Source organism: Lissotriton helveticus, chromosome 1_1, assembly GCF_964261635.1.
Source record: "Lissotriton helveticus chromosome 1_1, aLisHel1.1, whole genome shotgun sequence".
Lineage (NCBI taxonomy): Eukaryota > Metazoa > Chordata > Amphibia > Caudata > Salamandridae > Lissotriton > Lissotriton helveticus.
This window is the reverse complement of record NC_136057.1, coordinates 1031269321-1031287457: the sequence shown is the minus strand read 5'-3', so window position 1 is coordinate 1031287457 and position 18137 is coordinate 1031269321. Positions and strand designations below refer to the sequence as shown.

General features: G+C 47.2%; 1 protein-coding gene across 3 annotated transcripts in view; it reads right to left on the bottom strand.

Annotated features, from left to right (window-relative positions):
• Positions 1-18137, bottom strand: part of TNPO3 (transportin 3) — a 1288661-nt gene that overhangs the window by 825397 nt on the left and 445127 nt on the right. For all 3 annotated transcript variants that reach the window (XM_078677788.1, XM_078677785.1, XM_078677786.1), the window contains exons 8-9: positions 7222-7368; positions 6360-6467 (exon numbers count right to left, since the gene is read on the bottom strand). In XM_078677788.1, the coding sequence (XP_078533914.1) occupies positions 6360-6467; positions 7222-7368 (255 nt within the window). The remainder of the gene's footprint in view (positions 1-6359; positions 6468-7221; positions 7369-18137) is intronic.

Sequence of the window (18137 nt, the reverse complement as noted above, 5' to 3'; positions counted from 1 at the left end):
CCTCCACGGGGTCAGCATGCATCTCCACCTTATGGTTTGTAGCTGCCCTTTCGATCAAGGCATTGAATGCCGCAGAGTCCTCAGTGGGAGACGGCTTCACGTTGTAAACCTGAGGATCCTGGACCGTTTGCTGGTCCCCTTGATCACCAGAGTCCATCCATGAGTCCTGTTGCTCATCAGGCTCTGTATGAGCAGGAACATTGTACTCCTCATCTTGCTCCCCTCCATCCCCATCAGAGTATGTGGGTGAAGGTGTCGCACTCCTCCTATGCTGAGGAAGAATTTGCTCCACCAGAACCGGTGTTTCTGCTGCAGGCTTCTTACGTTTCAGAGGAATGGTAAACAACTGCAAAGGTTGAGAAGTAATCTTCCTCTTGTATAGCGTGAGTTTCCCGGTGTCGGCATCGATGAAATGCTCCGACCGTTCTTCAACCAAAGGGTGTCGATGACCCACAATCCCAGCCGGGTGAGCGGACGTCGACACAGTGTCCTTGGGCACCGACCGCGGTGCAAAGGCCTTCGGCGCCACCTTAGGCGGCAACGTGTAGAGGAGCGGGCCGATGTGGTCTTGGGTGTGTCTGCCGGCTTCGGTGCGGAAGGAGTCTTCGGTTCCGATGCCAAAGCCTTGTCCTTAAGGCACTTGAGGGAGTCCGAGACCTGCTTCGTAAAGGAAGCGGACGGCTTCGTCGATCCGACCGATGTCCTCGGTCCGCCCCCCAGGGGAAGACCCGAGCGTGGATGACTTGTGCTTGTCTGTTCGAGGCGCAGGAGCACCCTTGACTGGCGCGCCACGATCACCGTCCACAGCTGCAGACGTCGATGCCGACGGCTTCGGATCGACGGGTTTCCCTTTAGGAGTAACGACCCCAGACTTTGGCTCCGCGCACTTCACCGACTTCGCGTCAACGGGCCCCTTGGCCTTCGGCGTGACAGACTGTCCCGATGTAGGCTCGACAGCCTTTTTGGACGTCGGCTTGTCTACCTTGGTTGACACCAACTCGACGGGCTTCTTCAAGCTTAGCTCCTTAGCCACCTTCGGCACCTTTGCCTGGTCGGCAGCTTGCATCGGTTTGGAGGCCCCCGAAGACGACGGCGTCGGCACCGGAGCAGACGTCTTCGGTTTCGATGGCGTGTCGGCCATTTTTGTTTATCGATATCGATGGTTTCAGTTTTGGTTTCGATTTTAGTAATGGCGGCTCCGCGGAGGTGTCCGTAGCCGGGCCGGAAGGCGGGGCCGTGGATCGAGGTGTAAGGTCTTGGGTAAGGCCGCGTGGCGATCCCGTGACCTGAGCCTTTGTAAGAGTACGAACGGGGCATAGCTCTTCCTCCGAGCTATCTTCCATGGCCCCATATGCTTCGTCGTCGTCCCCTACCTGCTCGACGAGTTCCTCAGTGTCTTGACTGTGGATGTCCGCTCAGTCGTCGGACTCGACCTCCACCGGGGGAGGGGAAATCTGCAGGTGACGCACTTGCTCGTCTTCCGCGGGGTCGTCAAAGATGTCCACCAGTGCCGGAGCCGATCGCTGGGCCTCAAGGCGCGCCACGTGCCGAAGCTTGATCGTCTTCTTCGATCGAAATCTGGAACAGGCCATACAGTTGGCCTCGTCGTGGTCCGGCGACAGGCACTTGTTGCACACAGGATGGACGTCAATGTGTGGGTACTTGGATCCACACACGGGACATTTCTTGAATGGACTCCGCTCCATGCCGTCGAAGTCTTGCTGCGTCGACTAGGCCCCGATCACCGAAGTCACACGACCCCCCGGATATCCGACTCCACGAGCCGGAAGATAGACGGGACCGAATGCGAACAATACCGACGGGGGAAAGAAGGCCTTTTGGCCTTGAAAAAGTTCAATCACGATTCCGAACAGGAGACGTCGAAATCACATCCGAACCCAATGGCGGAAAAAAACAATCTGGGGATGGAGTCGATGCCCATGCGCACTGTAGTCCAGGGGAGGAGCCACCTATCTCGTGATACTTCGAAGACTCTTCCAGGACAACAATGTGCAATCATCCGGACCCAACACTAGGCGGCGATCTATGCTACAGATATGAATTTAGCAGCCCACATGCCTCGAACGTTTAGTTCTGCAGCTACTTCACTGTCTGGAAGAGCAGCTTTGTTTTATAGATTTAAAGAGAAGTTCAGCAATCAGATACTATAAAAACCTAGGTATCCGACAATAAACGAGAGGGACTCTGCACTAGGACCATCAAGCCAGAGTTAACCCCAGTTTTCATCATCAGATAGCCCTGGTCAGGGTCCACGCCAGGAGCAGTGCAGACAAATAGCCTTCAACCTAACACCATTTGTCGTTTTCCTGACAGCACTGTGATAGAGAGTGGAGCGGAGTTGCTATATTTCTAGATCAGGCAGGTTATGTTTTGCGATCTATCTTAAATTTGGAACCAGCTAAGCAAGTTAGAAATGTTCTTGCTGTTTTCGCTGAGCATGACATACATTGGCAACCACACAGAATAAAAATAGAAATGTAGCAATCATATTTTAATCATTTGACTAGGATTTTAAAATAAACATTTTAAAGTATCTCTCCTGTTACTCAGTGCTATCTTGAGTGTTTTTTCATGTTTCCAACTGTATCCCTGAACTAATCTTGTGGGACTAATCATTTGCAAAAACACTTCCTGAGCAGTATTGTTCAGCAGGATGTGTATGGGGTGCAGTCTGTTGAACTTGGCCCTTTTTTTACTAAAATTCCCTAAACCCTCTGCCTTCCCCCTAGACCTTTTTTCTGACATGGTGTTGCCAACTTGGATGCTTTGGGCACTTTGCCACTGCTGATCAGTGTCAAAGTGCAAGAGCTCCCTGTATAAAGTGTAATAGTAATTGGTTGTCCATAATTGGTATATTTGTTTTACTAGTAAAGTGCACTATGTGTGCCAGGGCTGGTAACAAATGCTACTAGTGGGCCTCCAGCAATAATTGTGCCACCCACACGAGTAGCCTTAAAGAGATAACTCAGGCCTGGCACTGCAGTGCCTGTGTGCAGTTTGTTAAACTGCCTTGTTGTCCTGGCACGTGCGCCCGCTTGCCAGGCCTTATCCTTCCCTTTTTATGCATATCAGACACCCCTATGGTTGTCCTGGGTACCCCCCTGGGCTGGGTGTATTGTATATGAAAGGTAGGACATGTTCTGAGGTGTGTATCATGTCCTGACAGTGAAATACTCTCAATTTCGTTTTTCACTGTTAAAAGGCCATCTTGCCCATAGGACAGAATGGGGAGGCTGTGTAATATGTTTCCAGCCTATCTTCCCATAGGCTTAAGATGGAGAGGTAAAGTTTAGTATGCCTGAACTCACAATTTAATAACACAACGTTTTGTGAAGGTGTTTTTTGTATTGTGTGCCACACTTTTAGAAGTGGCTGTTTTTTTGTGTTCTAACATGTCTGTGTCTCTTTGCCTGGTTGTGGATTGACTGTCTGGATTTGAATGTGAAAGGATCTGGGGGATGTCTTGACCCAGGGGAAGAGGTGAGACAGCAACAGGCTGACCTGCATCTGGAGTGTAGGGGGGAGGAGTAGCCCCTGGAGGTGAAGAGGCCTGGGCTGCCGCCATAAAACAATGGCTCCATTTCCTGCTGAGTGATTGAGGATCCAGACCCCCACTATCAAAGGAAGCAGGTGTCACTGGCAGGGAGACACCCAGAACTGGTTTGGACAGAGGTCAGTGCGCCCTGAACACAAAGACTTCAAAGACATTTAGGGGTCTAACTAGGAGAGCTGAAACCCCTGGATTTTGGACTGATCAAGACTGAAAAGGACTGAAACTACTTTGTGGTCAAGAGGAACCTTTGCCAAGAAAGAAACAGATGAAGAGACTGAAGTAAAGGACTGACCCTTGCTGTGTGTTCTCGGGCTGGCCTGCAGTTTGCTGATTTGACCAAGGAGAGGCGAAGGGACTTTGCTGTGTGCCGTGTCTCCCTGTTTGAAAGGACTTTGCTGTGTCCTAAAGTAACTTGTCCCCAAGGGTCAGAGGAGAGCTGGCTCCCTGTTTAAACTCGGGAACATTCCAGAGGTGTCTCAGTGATACGGTGTATGTGTGCTTTTTGCAGCCTGAGACCTTCGTAAGAACTGCACAATGATCGTGTGCACCAGGAATCCAAGTGAGTCTCAGCGACGTTGTGTGCGTGTGCTTCGAGACCTTCGTGAGGATTGCCCTGGGATCGCGGGCGCCCTGAATCCAATTGAGGTTCAGCGGCGCTGTGTGTGTGCAGCCTGAGACCTTCGTGAGGATTTCCCTGTGATTGTGGGTGCCGGGATCCAAGTGAGTCTCAGCAACACTCCGTGCGTGAGCTATGTGCAGCCTTAGACCTTCATGAGTATTGCCCTGTGATCGTGTACACCCGAAGCTCGTGTGTGTGTGTGTGTGAGTGAGAGAGAGTGAGAGAGAGTGAGAGAGAGTGAGAGAGAGTGAGAGAGAGTGAGAGAGAGTGAGAGAGAGTGAGTGAGAGTGAGTGAGAGTGTGAGAGAGTGAGAGAGTGAGTGAGTGAGTGAGTGAGTGAGTGAGTGAGTGAGTGAGTGAGTGAGTGAGTGAGTGAGTGAGTGAGTGAGTGAGTGAGAGTGAGAGTGAGAGAGAGTGAGTGAGTGAGTGAGTGAGAGAGTGAGAGAGTGAGAGAGAGAGTGAGAGAGAGAGAGAGAGAGAGAGAGAGTGAGTGAGAGTGAGAGTGAGAGAGAGAGTGAGAGAGTGAGAGTGAGAGTGAGAGAGTGAGAGAGAGAGTGAGAAAGTGTGAGAGTGAGAGAGAGAGTGAGAAAGTGTGAGAGTGAGAGAGAGAGAGAGTGAGAGTGAGAGTGAGAGTGAGAGAGAGAGAGAGTGAGAGTGAGAGAGAGAGTGTGTGCGTGTGTGTGTGTGTGTGTGTTTCGTGCAGCCTGAAACTTTCGTGAGGATTGCCCTGTGATTGTGGGCACTCGGAGCTCAAGTGGGTCTCAGCGACACTGTGTGTGTGTGTGTACACTGTTGCAGCCTGAGACCTTCGTCATTTCCTGCCCCAGATCAACGAAGTCACGTCGGAGGCCCAAATCGTGAGGACAGGAGAGTGAGATCACACCCCCAGGTAACGCTCAGCGAGCGTGCGTCCTGCATGGGGCAGGGTGTGCACTACGAGAGAAACGCTCTCGACCTTTCCTCACTTTGCAGCGCGAGCCTCCGCTGAAGTCCGTAGTGCGGCCCGTACTTGCCGAGGAGTGGCAGTACCGGGGCGGAGTGTGGAGCTAGACTTTGTTTTACACCATTCCCCTGTTTGGAGCACATTTTGGCAGTAGCTGACCGTGAGTCAGCAGGAGTGGCATAGAGACCGTCCAGAGCACCGTGATAGGTACCCGGAGTACATTATTTTGGCATTACGAACTGCCAGATTGTTGTATTACGAATTACATCATTTTGGTATTACGAACTAAATGATTGTTGCATTACATCATTTTGGTATTATGAACTGCCTGATTGTTGCGTCACGCATTACATCATTTTGGTATTATGAACTGCCTGATTGTTGCATCACGCATTGCATTATTTCTGCATAACGAACTACCTGATTGTTGCATTACGCATTGCATTATTCTTGAAAAACAAACTGCCCGATTGTTGCATTCCGAATTGCATTATTTTTACATTACGAAGTGCCGGATTCTTGTATTACGAACTGCATAGCATTGCATTAGGACTACATTGGATCATCTAGAATTGCTCATTAATGCTACAAGGACCTACATGGGCTTGCTGGCCTAATAACCGGCCAGGTGAAATATTACAAATACGCATATGTTGGATTTTTATCGTGTGGGCTCATCATATATCTTTTTATATAAACATACAATTGTTTTTAATGAAACTTGTGTGCAGTCCATTTGTGGTGCCATCCTTGGGTTACTGAGAGCGGGGTGGCAAATACTTTACACATTTGCCTTAGAGATAAGCCTGGCTGCTCGTGCCAAGCTACCGAGGGGGATAAGCAGGGGGTATCTGAGAAGGTGTCCTTCCTTTCCCTGACTCAGAAGCAAGGGTCCAGACTTGATGTAAGGTACCTACCTCAGCCAACTTGAGACCCCCAGGTCTAACAGTCTAACACAGTCCAACTGGAATTCAATTTCATATCGGTGCATTGACTGAATTTTTACCCCCCCAGGGGTTAAAAATCATACCCCTGTGGGTTTCGTGCAGAACTTTCCCATAGAACGCATCACAAGATATGGGAATGTTAAAAAGCCAGACAATATCCAGCGAGTTCAAATAAAGTACTTACCACATCACAAGGGAACAACATATGAGACGTAGCTGTGAAGGCAAAATAATTCACCAGTGGACTATAGTTGCTTGAAACTACAGTCATGCTCACCTGAGAAAAGCATTCCATGGACCCTACTAAAAAGATGAGATCTTTCACCAGGTCAGACACTCTCATCCGAAACTCCCCAAAGTCATCCGTTTCTTCCGGCACACCCTCCTGAAAAAAAAAAAAAAAAGGTTATTTTAAGCAGTTAGGGAAGACTCCATCTTAACATAAATCCACTACTCAAGCACACTTCTTTGCTTTAAACTGCTCACCAGTTCTCAACTACAACCCTCATATTTTTCAGTCATAGGATCATTTCGGTCACCAAGTACTGTGCCACTTAAAATGAATTACTCAAACAGTTTTACTTTTTATTGCCTTGTCCCATCCATACTACTTTAAAGTCAACCTTCCAAACTACCCAATTCATACATTTAGACAATATAAGAGAGCACTATTCAACTTTGCTTTGGAGCACCTTAAGTTGAAGAAGAAGAATAAACTTTCCCTGAGCTGGGCAAATCTCTAGACCGTAGTGGATAACAGGAAATCACAAAACAATGTCCCCAAAGATCTGTAATACAATGGGTCAATAAACCAATTTAAATAATTCACGAATGAAACACTAATCTTTAAAAGATTAAGCTAATGTTTATTGCAGCACAGTAAACCCCCAATGATAACTAATGAAAATTTTAAAGCTAAAAATCCAGTACAAGCTATGAAAACATTCCCTCAAATGATTGTATTAAAGACCGTAAATGGTAAGCTGGGTCCAATTTTGCACTAGATTGATCACTTGTCAATCGGACAGAAAACATATCAATCCAACTCCAACGTTCTCGCTTGTGAGCCCCTCATACAGAATCCTTTCCAAAACCTTTCCTCAATCAGAAAACCTTATACAAAAACAAATTAGCCTTACATGATCTGGGTCAAGCTGGCAGTGCCTCGCAAGTGCATGGAGAAGTCTCTGGATATAGGGCTTAAAGATATTATGCATTGCAGGATCATTCAGTTTGTAAAGATTCTCCCCCAGTCTGTACCAAAAGTTGAAAGAAATTTCTACTACCTGTACAGACAGAAGAGAAAAAAGTATTTAGCAGTTGGGTAATGGTTGGCCAAGAGTTCACTTAAGTACAACAAAAATACAGGACAATATGAGCAACTACTCTAAGATATTACATTACGAAGTAGGTAGTGTGTGTGAAAAGTTGTCTGATCATCTCTGCTGCTCTTCTAGAAAATCACTCACATTATACTGTTTGTCTCTAAACCGATTCAGTATGCTAATATTTTGTTAGCAGCATGTGGAGTTATGATTTGCCCCATTTCTTCTTTCAGTCTCTAAATGAAACAGACCTAGACTTGTTAGCCACACAATATGAAACACTCTAAGTGATTGCTGTGAAAAGCAGAACAACCTAGAGTGAATGGACTGTAAGCCAAGAAGAAAAAGCTTACTTACCTAGAATTACAGTTCATAAAAGGTATCTATATGATTCACATGCTTTTATCTTTCCTTGTTGAAGTAAGAGTCTCATGGCATCCTTTAACAAGCAGTAGGAAAGGAAAAGGTCTGCATAGGCTTGTCAGTGACACATTAATATCATGCAAGCCTCATTCGGAAAGACCCAAACATCCATTAAAGCACTGAGAGGTCAGTGGAGTCCACTCACCTCAGAGGTCATCCTACCTGCAGATTTTTGTATGAATGTAAAGCTAAATTGAATATAGTGACCCCATTTTGTGGGGTAAACAGAGGGATGCATGTTTATTCATGACCAAAGTCAATACTGGAGAACTGCCGTTCCGGAGAAGTAATTTTTCTTTTCCAGCCTTGGGTCTTTCATACATTTTCATGCTGGTATCAATATAGCAAGTAGTATAAATGACACATTTTAGATGCAGAAGATTAAGGGAAACTGTTGCAGCCCCAATTCAGCCCCTACTGACTTAGGGCGGTAGTATCCAGTCAATAATCTAGCCTGGCAGTGTCTGACAGTGGTATTGGCAAATCAAAGTATGTTTATGTTGCCACGCTCCTCATAGAATGTACTTTCACTACACCTCAAAAGTTTTACCCAGCCTTGCATCAGAAAATTGAAAAAGCTGCAGCTGCCCATCTGGACAGTGCAAACACAACCAGCACCTGATCAGACTTTCCTTAAGTCTTTTGCTCAGTAAAAATGGAGACACCTGCACTTATCCACAGAATGTACAGCTCTCTGAGCTGTGCCTTAGATACTTTGAAATAAAGTTATCACATCTTGTTCCTTCAAAGGAAAATCCGACAACAATTTAGGGATGAACAGACAATTGGTTTGTAAAGGTATCTACTGCCTGTGGAATCAGAGTAAAGGCATTGATGTTAAATACTTCCATTTTGTTCACTCTTGGCCAGTGTTATAGTAAGTAGGAACACCACTTTCCACAACAGATGTTCAATGTCATACCTGTAGATGAGTACAGAAAGGCTGTTTAAAAGTTGTGATAACAAAAGTAATATGTTATTTACCATCTAAGCATCTGTTCAAGGCATGTAGTGACGTAGGTTCAAATACTTTGCATATTCCTGCCATCTAGTGGTGGGTCCTGATATGTGCGAGTTATTTTTCTTCAAAGAAGTCTTTTGAGTCAGGTAGAGGTATCCATTAAAAAAATATTTGATAAGCTATTCGATTATCCCGCTAGATCATAGAGGCAGTCAAGCTTGAAGAATGATGAGACTGAACTAGCCACAAGACAAACTTTGCTCAAAACTTCTGTAAAGAATAGTTTCTTACCTGTCGGTGTAGTTTTGCAGCTTGAAGATCTTTCTGGATTCACTATGCTGTGCATATTCCGCAATCTGGTGGTTGGGTCCGGAATCGTAGTCTTTTTTCTCTTTTTTTTTGTAGCCCAGGTGGGCGTCCACGTTCCACCATTTGGTGTACCTTCGGTGACGTTGGCATGCTTCCGGCGGAAAATCCCACCCTTGGGCGCAGTCTTCGGATTCTTTTTTCTGTCTTTTCTTTTCTGTGTTTGGAGTGAATCCATGGCTATGTTTGTTAATCCTTCTTACAACGTGATTCTTTCACGTTTCTTGTAAGCTTCAACTTGCTTTCTTTTCTATGTGTTTCCACCTTCTTCTCCAGCCTCATCTTTTTGGCGGAGGCGGGTGGGTTCGCTAGTGAATCCAGAAAGATCTTCAAGCTGCAAAACTACACCGACAGGTAAGAAACTATTAGTTTTGCAGCGTGAATCTTTCTGGATTCACTATGCTGTGCATAGATTTTGTAGCGGTTTTGTTACTTTTGTGGCGGCTGGGTGGAAGATGAGCGTTGGTTGTTGAATATAGGTTGAAGCACTCTTTGTCCTACTTGTGCTTCCTTGTTCATCCGTACATCCACACAATAGTGCTTAGTGAACGTGTGCCCTGAAGCCAATGTTGCCGCCAGGCATATGTCCAGAATTGGTGTGTTGGCCAGAAAGGTAATTGTTGCTCCTTTCTCCTGTTAGCTCCTGCCCCACTTGCTTGTGGCAGAATTGTATTGTTTGTGCGATCCATCGAGCTATGGTGTTCTTAGTCACTGGTCTACCCCTGTAACTGTTTGCGAAGGATACGAAGAACTGTTTTGTCTTCCTGTGTTCCTTCGTCCTTTCAATGTGGTGCATCACTGCCCTTCTTGCATCTAGAGTGTGGAGCGCCCTCTCAGCGCTTGTCGTAGGGTTCTGGAAGAAGCTAGGAATCTGAATACTCTGATTCATGTGGAACCTTGACACCACCTTTGGCATGAAGTGCGGGTCTGTTCTCATCACGACCCTGTCACTGTGTATCTGTATGTAGGGTTCCTGCAGTGTTAGTGCCTGTAGTTCGCTCACCCTACGTAGCGAGGTGATAGCTACCAGAAAGGCCGCTTTCATTGTCAGCATTTGCAGTGATGCCTTGTGGATGGGTTCGAAAGGTGCTTTCATGAGCTCTGTCAGTACCACATTGAGGTTCCAAGCCGGCGGCGGCATCCTTTTTGGTGGCGCTATTCTCTTAGCCCCTTCCAGGAATCTTTTTACTACTTGAGATGTAAAGAAGATTCTCCCTGTTTCTCCTCTTGTGTATGCCACAATCGCTGCCAGGTGTACCCTCAGCGAGGATGAGCTTAGTTTGGCTCTTATTAGGTGTGTGAGGTATCTTAGCACCGTTGATTCCTTGGTCAGTTTTCTCTGGAGTTTCTTCTTGCAGCACCATTGAGTGAATCTTTTCCATTTTTCCCCATAGCACTTGCGTGTGCTGGGCCTCCTTGCCTCTCGCAGCACCCGTAGGGTGCTCTCTGGTAGTTTCAGATGTGCAAACTCTAAGTCCTCAGGAGCCAAGCTGATAGGCTGAGGCCCTCCGGTTCTGGGTGTAGAACTTCTCCGTTTTCCATTGAGAGTAGGTCTTTTCTTTTTGAGAACTTGTGGGGTGGACCCTGTGCCATCTCCATTATCTGTGAGTACCAAGTCTGCCTGGCCCATTGTGGTGCCACCAGGATGAGCGTCATGTTGCTCGTCATGCATTTGTTGAGAACCCTGGGAATCAGTGGTATCGGGGGAAAAGCGTAGGCAAATGTTTTTGACCAGCTTATCCATAGGGCATTCCCTTAGGATAGTGCCTCTGGTTGTCTGGATGCAAAGTACTGGCATTTTGCATTCTGGCGTGTTGCAAACAGGTCTATTGTCGGAGTGCCCCACCTTCTGAATAGTCTGTTTCCTGTATGTTGAGTTTCCACTCATGGGATGCTGAAGTTTGCCTGCTGAGCCAATCTGCTTCTACATTGTCCTTCCCTGGCAGGTATATGGCTAGCAGGTCTATTTTGAGTGGTATTGCCCATCTCCAGATCTCCTGTGCCAAGCTTGACGGAGGGAATGATTGTGTTCCCCCCTGCTTGTTGATGTAAAACATCGTTGTGGTGTTGTCTGTCTGTATCAGCACCTTCTGGTTGTACAGCTGTTTCTGAAAGGCTTTGAGGGCAAGCAACACTGTTTTCAGCTCCAGGTAATTGATGTGCTTGACCGCATCCCCTGGGCTCCATAGACCCCTCACTCTGAGCTTGTTCATGTGTGCGCCCCATCCCTTCTGGGATGCGTCTGTGGTGATGGTCACTGTTGGGTCCGGTGGCGTTAGAGGCTTCCCTATTGTTATCCTTTCTTTGGTCCGCCACTTTATTTCTTCCTGCACCTTGTGCGTTACAACCACTAGATCCTCCCAACTTCCTGTAGCTTTTAACCATTGCTGTTGCAGCCACTCTTGGAGTGGTCTCATCTGCAGGCGTACATTGGGGACCAGGTGTATGCATGACGCCATCATTCCCAAGATCTTGCTCACTGACCTCACTGTCAGAGCTCACCCCTTCTGGTAGTGACGTTTCTCCCTCAGTAGGCTGAGTGTCCTCTTCTCGCTGGGTAAAACCCTGCATTGGACGGTGTTGATTTGAGCTCCCAGGAAGATCTTCACTTGCACCGGTTCCATGGAGCATTTTCTCCAGTGTATGGAGAATCCCAGGCTTGCTAGCGTTTTTGTGACCTGTTCTGCATGATCTTTGCATGTCCTGTAAGAGCTTGCCTTTACGAGCCAGTCGTCGAGGTAGGGGGACACGTGTATCCCCTCTCTTTGCAAATGTGCATCCACTGCTGCGAGGCATTTGGTGAATACCTTTGGTGCGGACTTTAGACCGAATGCCAGGGTTGTGAATTGGTAGTGAAACTTTTTTACTGTGAATCTTAGCATGTGCTTGTGCTGCCTGTTCATGGGGATGTGCAGGTACGCATCTTTGAGGTCTATGGTGGACAAGGAGTCCCCGGCCCTTATCTGTGGGATGACCTCTTGCAGGGACGTCATCTTGAATTTTTGAGTCTTTACATATTTGTTTAGGAACCGTAGATCCAGGATGGGTCTTAGGCTTTCGTCCACTTTTAGCACCAGGAAGTAGTTTGAGTACACTCCCCTGTTCCGTTCTTTGAATGGGACCGGTTCTATGGCCTCTTTGAGGAGGAGTTCTTGAGCTTTCTCTAGGAGCAATTGCAGCTCCCTTCCCGAGTGCTCTCTTTTCTTTGGCTTTCTGTTTGGTGGTCTCCTTTCCAACTCTATGCAGTATCTGAACTGTATGATGTTGGGTATCCACTTGTCTGTGGTTATTTTCCTCCACTCTCGGAGGAAAAATCTCAGCCTGCCTCCTACTGGTGTTATATGTTCCTTTGTGTCTTGTCCGTGTAGCCCTCTCCTCTTTGCTTTTCCGTGCTCTTCCCTTGGAGGGTATGAGTGGGTGAGCACCTTTTCCAGTGTAAAGTCTCTTAGAGGGGGGTTGTTAGCCGCCTCTCCTTCTCTGGCCCTGTCTGTTTCCTCTCCCGCGAAAGGACTGGCCCCTGTTCGGGTAGTTCCAGTTTTGCTTCTGCTGGCCCTGGTGACCTTGGTTGTCACTATGTTGACCCTGGTGGAACGCCTGGTGTGGTTGTCCTTGCTGGCTTCCACCCCTTCCGTTTAGCCTCCGCGTAGGAGTGCCTCTTCTCATCCCCCTGAATTGCAGGGCCCCCATGGACCTTGCCGTCTCGTTGTCTTTGTTCAGTGGGGTGAGTTTCTCATCAACTGGGGCTCCGAACAGTATTACTCCATTGAAAGGGGTGTTCAGAATGTTGTTTTGAACCTCCATCTTGAAGCCTGAGATCCTGAACCAGGCTTGCCTTCTCTCTGATTCCTATAGCCATCAGCTTGCTGGATGTTTCTGCCCCGTCCAAGGCTGTCTTCAGGCACGAGTTTGCGATGCTTTTCCCCTCTTCCACGAGGTAAGCGGCTCTCTGGTGTTCCTCAGGGAGGTGCTTGAGCAATTGGCCCATTTCGTCCCAATGCTGGTACTGGTGCCTGTTGAGAAGGGCGTTGGAGTTTGCCATCCTCCAGTGCATTGCTGCATTTCTCTCAGTTTTTCTGCCCGTTAGGTCCTTCCTCCTGCTTTCCTTGTCAGGTGGTGGCCCAGATGTTGTTGGGACGTTGGCCCTTCTTCTGGCCGTTGCGGCTATAATTGAGTCTGCTAAAACTGTCCCCTGGATGTAAGAGGGGTCCTGGGAGGAGAAATTGTACTTTTTCTCCATCCTTGGCGTGACTGACCTGCAGGTAGCTGGTTCTTTGAACGCCTCTTAGCCCTGTGCCATAACACTCTTCAGCATGGGCAGGAAGTGGCTTTTTGTCTGTGAGGGGAGCAAGGTTTCCAGCAGTAAATCTGCCTTAGCCTTCTCCTCCTCCAATTTGACTCTATAAGCTGCTGCAGCCTTCTTGACGACTTGTATTACGAAACAATATGAGAGAGAAAGGGTATTTTGCCAATGAAGGCAGGGTCGGGACTCCTGGTCCCCTTATTTTAAAGCTAAGCAACAAAATGAGGAGTAAACCCTTTCAGTAATACCCAACCACAGTATGGGGCGGGCGAGGTGCGTTAATCACAACCCATTGTAGGACATCCTTTGTCCTCAGAAGACCCCTCACTCACCAACCTGGTTGGTGACATGCTTCATCGGGGTCCCACCTGAACAGCCGAGTGCCGTCCAGCTGTGCTGCGACACCTGACTACAGTGGAGCTGTTTTTTTATTTTATATGTACAAGAGAGGTAATCATGTGTTTAAAAACAAAAAAAGAAATATCCAATACTACCCACTCAGAGTTTATTCTGGAGTGTCTTGGATACTAGGTTAAAATATGGGACACCTAATGCCCATTTAGGTGGACTGTTGGTGTTTAAATAAGTCGTGTAGTGTTATTTAAAAAAAGGTCTACATGTTTCAACCTATGTGAAAGTGTAAGGTTTTCGTCAGGACCAATGTTGCGCCAACGGGATGGTCTACGCTCGCTAAGGCGCACCCTATCCACGTCAGCAGCAGTTGCAGAATCATAAAATGTGATTCTGAATCAAAAGTGTGTTTCTTTTCCTGAATTCTGGAAAAAACTGGGAGCGCTGTGATTGGTCCTGACGAAAACCTTACACTTTCACTTAGATTGAAACATGTAGACCTTTTTTTAAATAACACTACACGACTTATTTAAACACCAACAGTCCACCTAATCGGGCATTAGGTGTCCCATATTTTAACCTAGTATCCAAGACACTCCAGAATAAACTCTTTGAGTGGGTAGTATTGGATATATATATATATTTTTTTAAACACATCCAGAAAGATTCACGCTGCAAAACCTTGTTTTCAACAGTTTCAGGAGGTAAGGTACTAACTAAAGCATCACGATAGAGGGTGGAGGCCTTTCAATTCACACCATATGCAAAATCTTTTCCATCCTTAGATGTAGAGAGCATTAGCGAAATTCTCTCTAGCTGGAGATAGGATTTCACCGCTTTCCCAAAGAATGTCTAAATGCAAGACTTTTCCGACAGCTTCAGCTGCCCACTGTTGTCATGCTTACCTTAGGCCCGGATAGAAATGCCATTTAGCATGCTCCTTTCTTAAGTTGCCATCCCTCCTTAAACACTATGACATCATACACATTCATTTGCGTGCAAATGCAGGATAATATTCGTCAAACTCAGCTTTGCTTACACTTTGTGAGCGTGCTATCAAACACATTGACTATTCTGTACAAGGGCTACATTCATCCAGCAAAATTGCATTTGTTGTGGCTGTTCAGCGACACAGCAATCACAATACAATAAGCAATAGCGGCCTAACTGAGACTACAGCATGGTAATATAGATATTATCTATACAACATCTATCATTTGTTTAGAGAGCGGAGCATTGCACTGGCATTGAGAAGTCACCCACATATTGGAATTCCAGCCCACCTGATTCCTGTGTACATCATGCAAGAGATGCTGCCCAGCTCACATCCAAGATTGGCAGCCTGATGACACTTACCCACAGGTAATGAGTTAGATCACCCTACAGGAATTTGGCAGACTTACTCACCCTAGACAATATAGGTTAGGATGCACTGCACTAAGTAGGAGTACTTATATGCAAGCATATATTCTCTGCAAGAGGCAAAAAGGTTTAACTAACTTTTTCACCATTCTCGCAATGCTAATCACATTCGGTTTCCTTCTAATGATTATTGCCGCGAAAATATTTTACTCAAGAATCACAATGCTTCAATAAATATTGAAAGGCTTCACTGTGTATTTCTTGTGCATTTCTTTGAGTATGCATAAGTAACTAAGCGAAAGACGTTCTAGATTTGTTACCAGAATTTCCTTCGGGAGTTAGGGTTGTCATCTCCTGAGGTTGCAACATTCATCACTTTGTCAGGTTTAGGTGTTCAGATGGTGCACTTAGACCAACATATCCAGACGATACGCTTGAAATCAGTCTTGCACAGTTCTGATGGTTATGTTGTACAACAAACGCACAGTTCTACTTGGGAAAGTATAAATCAGACAACATGGCACCACTAGCGTTTTACTTTGGGTTCTTATTTAATGGCTCTTCTGAGTAGTTTTCTGTGTCAGGGGTGTGGAATTTATTGAAGTATGTACTTGTTTATGGGGCAGGTTGCTTCATAAATCTACTTGTCCTGTAACAAAATCCATTTGTCCTTTTTGTGCCATGTAATGCAGCAACAAATTATGGCAGCATTCTCATTATTTAAGAGCTCCGATATTGCCTCTCTGATTATGCCAGGCTCATCCCATAGTAGGGTTTCAATACTAGCCATTCTCTTATGTTGCACGTTTCCGCAGATCTACATACTGACTGAAGGTAGTGGTAAGCAATAGTTCCAGTTTTAGAATGCCCTTTTGAGTCTGTCCAAACCTACTAACTTACTTGTTTAAAGGATTTTCACTGACTCTTCTCTAATCTTTTCCCATACTGAGAAAGGTTGGAACTTTATTCCTTACAATGGGAGTTGTGAAACTTCTTCCAAGGTTGGGAGAAAAGTGGCTGGAGGATAAGTGAAATTGCAAACACTTTGGGTTTTAAATGAGCAAATCTACTCATGCATATTTGCTCATGCTAAAATGCAGTTCACAAATATTTTCTAGGAGTATTATTTCTTGGCCTACTTATGTTGATTTTTGAGAATTCACGAAAGTTGCATATCTGCACTTCATGCAAGGACATATACATTGGGTGCACTTTTAAGACTTTCTTTAATAATTGGTGTGAGAAAGTGCCATCTTAATTGCATGGTAAGCCCCCACTTTTTGCTGAATGGCTGATGTGCTTAAACTGAGTGTGCCCTGGGCTCCTGCCAATGAGGCGCCCAGGGCCTATGTTCCTTCCCTAAAACTGTATTGAAGCTAAAACCCAATTGGTGCCTCTGGCCACATGTCAACCCCTGGTAGATGGTACCATGGGTACCCAGGGCATTGTGACCAGGGAAGACCCCTAAGGGCTGCAGCACTTATTGTGCAACCCTTAGGGGCCCTGCACCCTGACACCCACACACTGCCTTTGCAGGCTGAGTGTCCTGGTGTAGAACTAAACAAAGAGTCGACACGGCACACATCCCTGTGTGCCATGCCCCCTCCCTCCCCAGGATGGGCAGGTAAAGCTTCAAAGGCATGCTGCCTTTGTGAGCTTCTTCAGGCCACTTGCTGTACTCAGAAACTGGCCCCCACCAGTTCTGACCCCCACTCTGGCGGAAAGACTGGCCGGAAACCCTACGCCAGGAAAGGGGGTGTGCCAACTCCACCCCTCAGGTGGAGGAGGCGAGGTGAAGCATGACTCCGGGATACCACCATCTTGAGGATGGGGAGCCCTACCCACTCACAGCTAGGCTCCTGCCCCCTCCCACAGAAGAGGAGCAGGTTAGGGGGGAGTACCCACCACAGGACAGGGATCTATTGGTCCCTGTCCTCACCCTATCTGTAACACCCCTAAATTTAGTATTTAGGGGAACCCTGAACCTTCCTTTCTCAGATCCAGATACGAAAACAAGAAAGATGATCAAGAAGAAGACCCGCCGTGCAGCTGCTAACAAAAGGACGACACCAACTGACTTGGCCCCAGCCCTACAGGCCTGTCTGTCCTTGAAGCTGCTCGTGCTAAATCCCGGCGACTCCTGCAAGCAGCAACCTTGAAAACCACGGAGGACCTGCCTGCCTTGACCCTCTGAAAGACTGGGACTCCCATGAGTAGTGGTTCAGCTCCAACAGCAATACCCCTGCTGCCAGCCAGGAACCGCAACCCAATCACACTCTGCATTCGCCAAGCCCGGCCCGTGCCTGAGTGACCCAAGACCACGAGGACGTCCCCCCGGCGACTGGGACCCGAGGTCCAGTGCCCAAAAACGATCCTAGATGAACCAGACGACGCCTGCATTCTCACAACCAGGGACCCCTCAAACCGCGACCAGCTGAGGGGAAGATTTCCCGATGTCAAAAAACACCCCTGCACCCAGCGCCCCACGGCCAAACTCCTGGGTGCCTACCTATCCTCCAACACCCCAACTTACCTCTCGAAGTGTTTGTCGCCCCTGAAGAATCTCCGTCCGAACCTGCAGCCTTTTTCCACTTTCCAAGATCTCCATTGATTAACATTGAGCGCCCAACGGCTCAAAATCACCCTGCACCCAGCTGCCCGAGTGCCCCTGGCAGTGCAACTTTTACCCTATTCTACTTCCGCATTTGCCCTGAGCAAGTGACCAGGACACCAGCTCCCACAGCCGCATGGCCTGCTAGCCAGCAGCCACCAACCGGAGACCCCTGCCTCTCATTGGATAACATTGGGTCCAACTACCTCCGCACCCGGCTGCCCCTGTGCCGCTGAGGGTGCACCAACTGTACCTACCTGACTCTGGCAGACCCCTGAGTCTATGCCCAGAACCTTAACTCTGCCAGTCAAGTACTTACCTAAAAGCCGATAACTCACTTTTCTTCCATAGGCTAA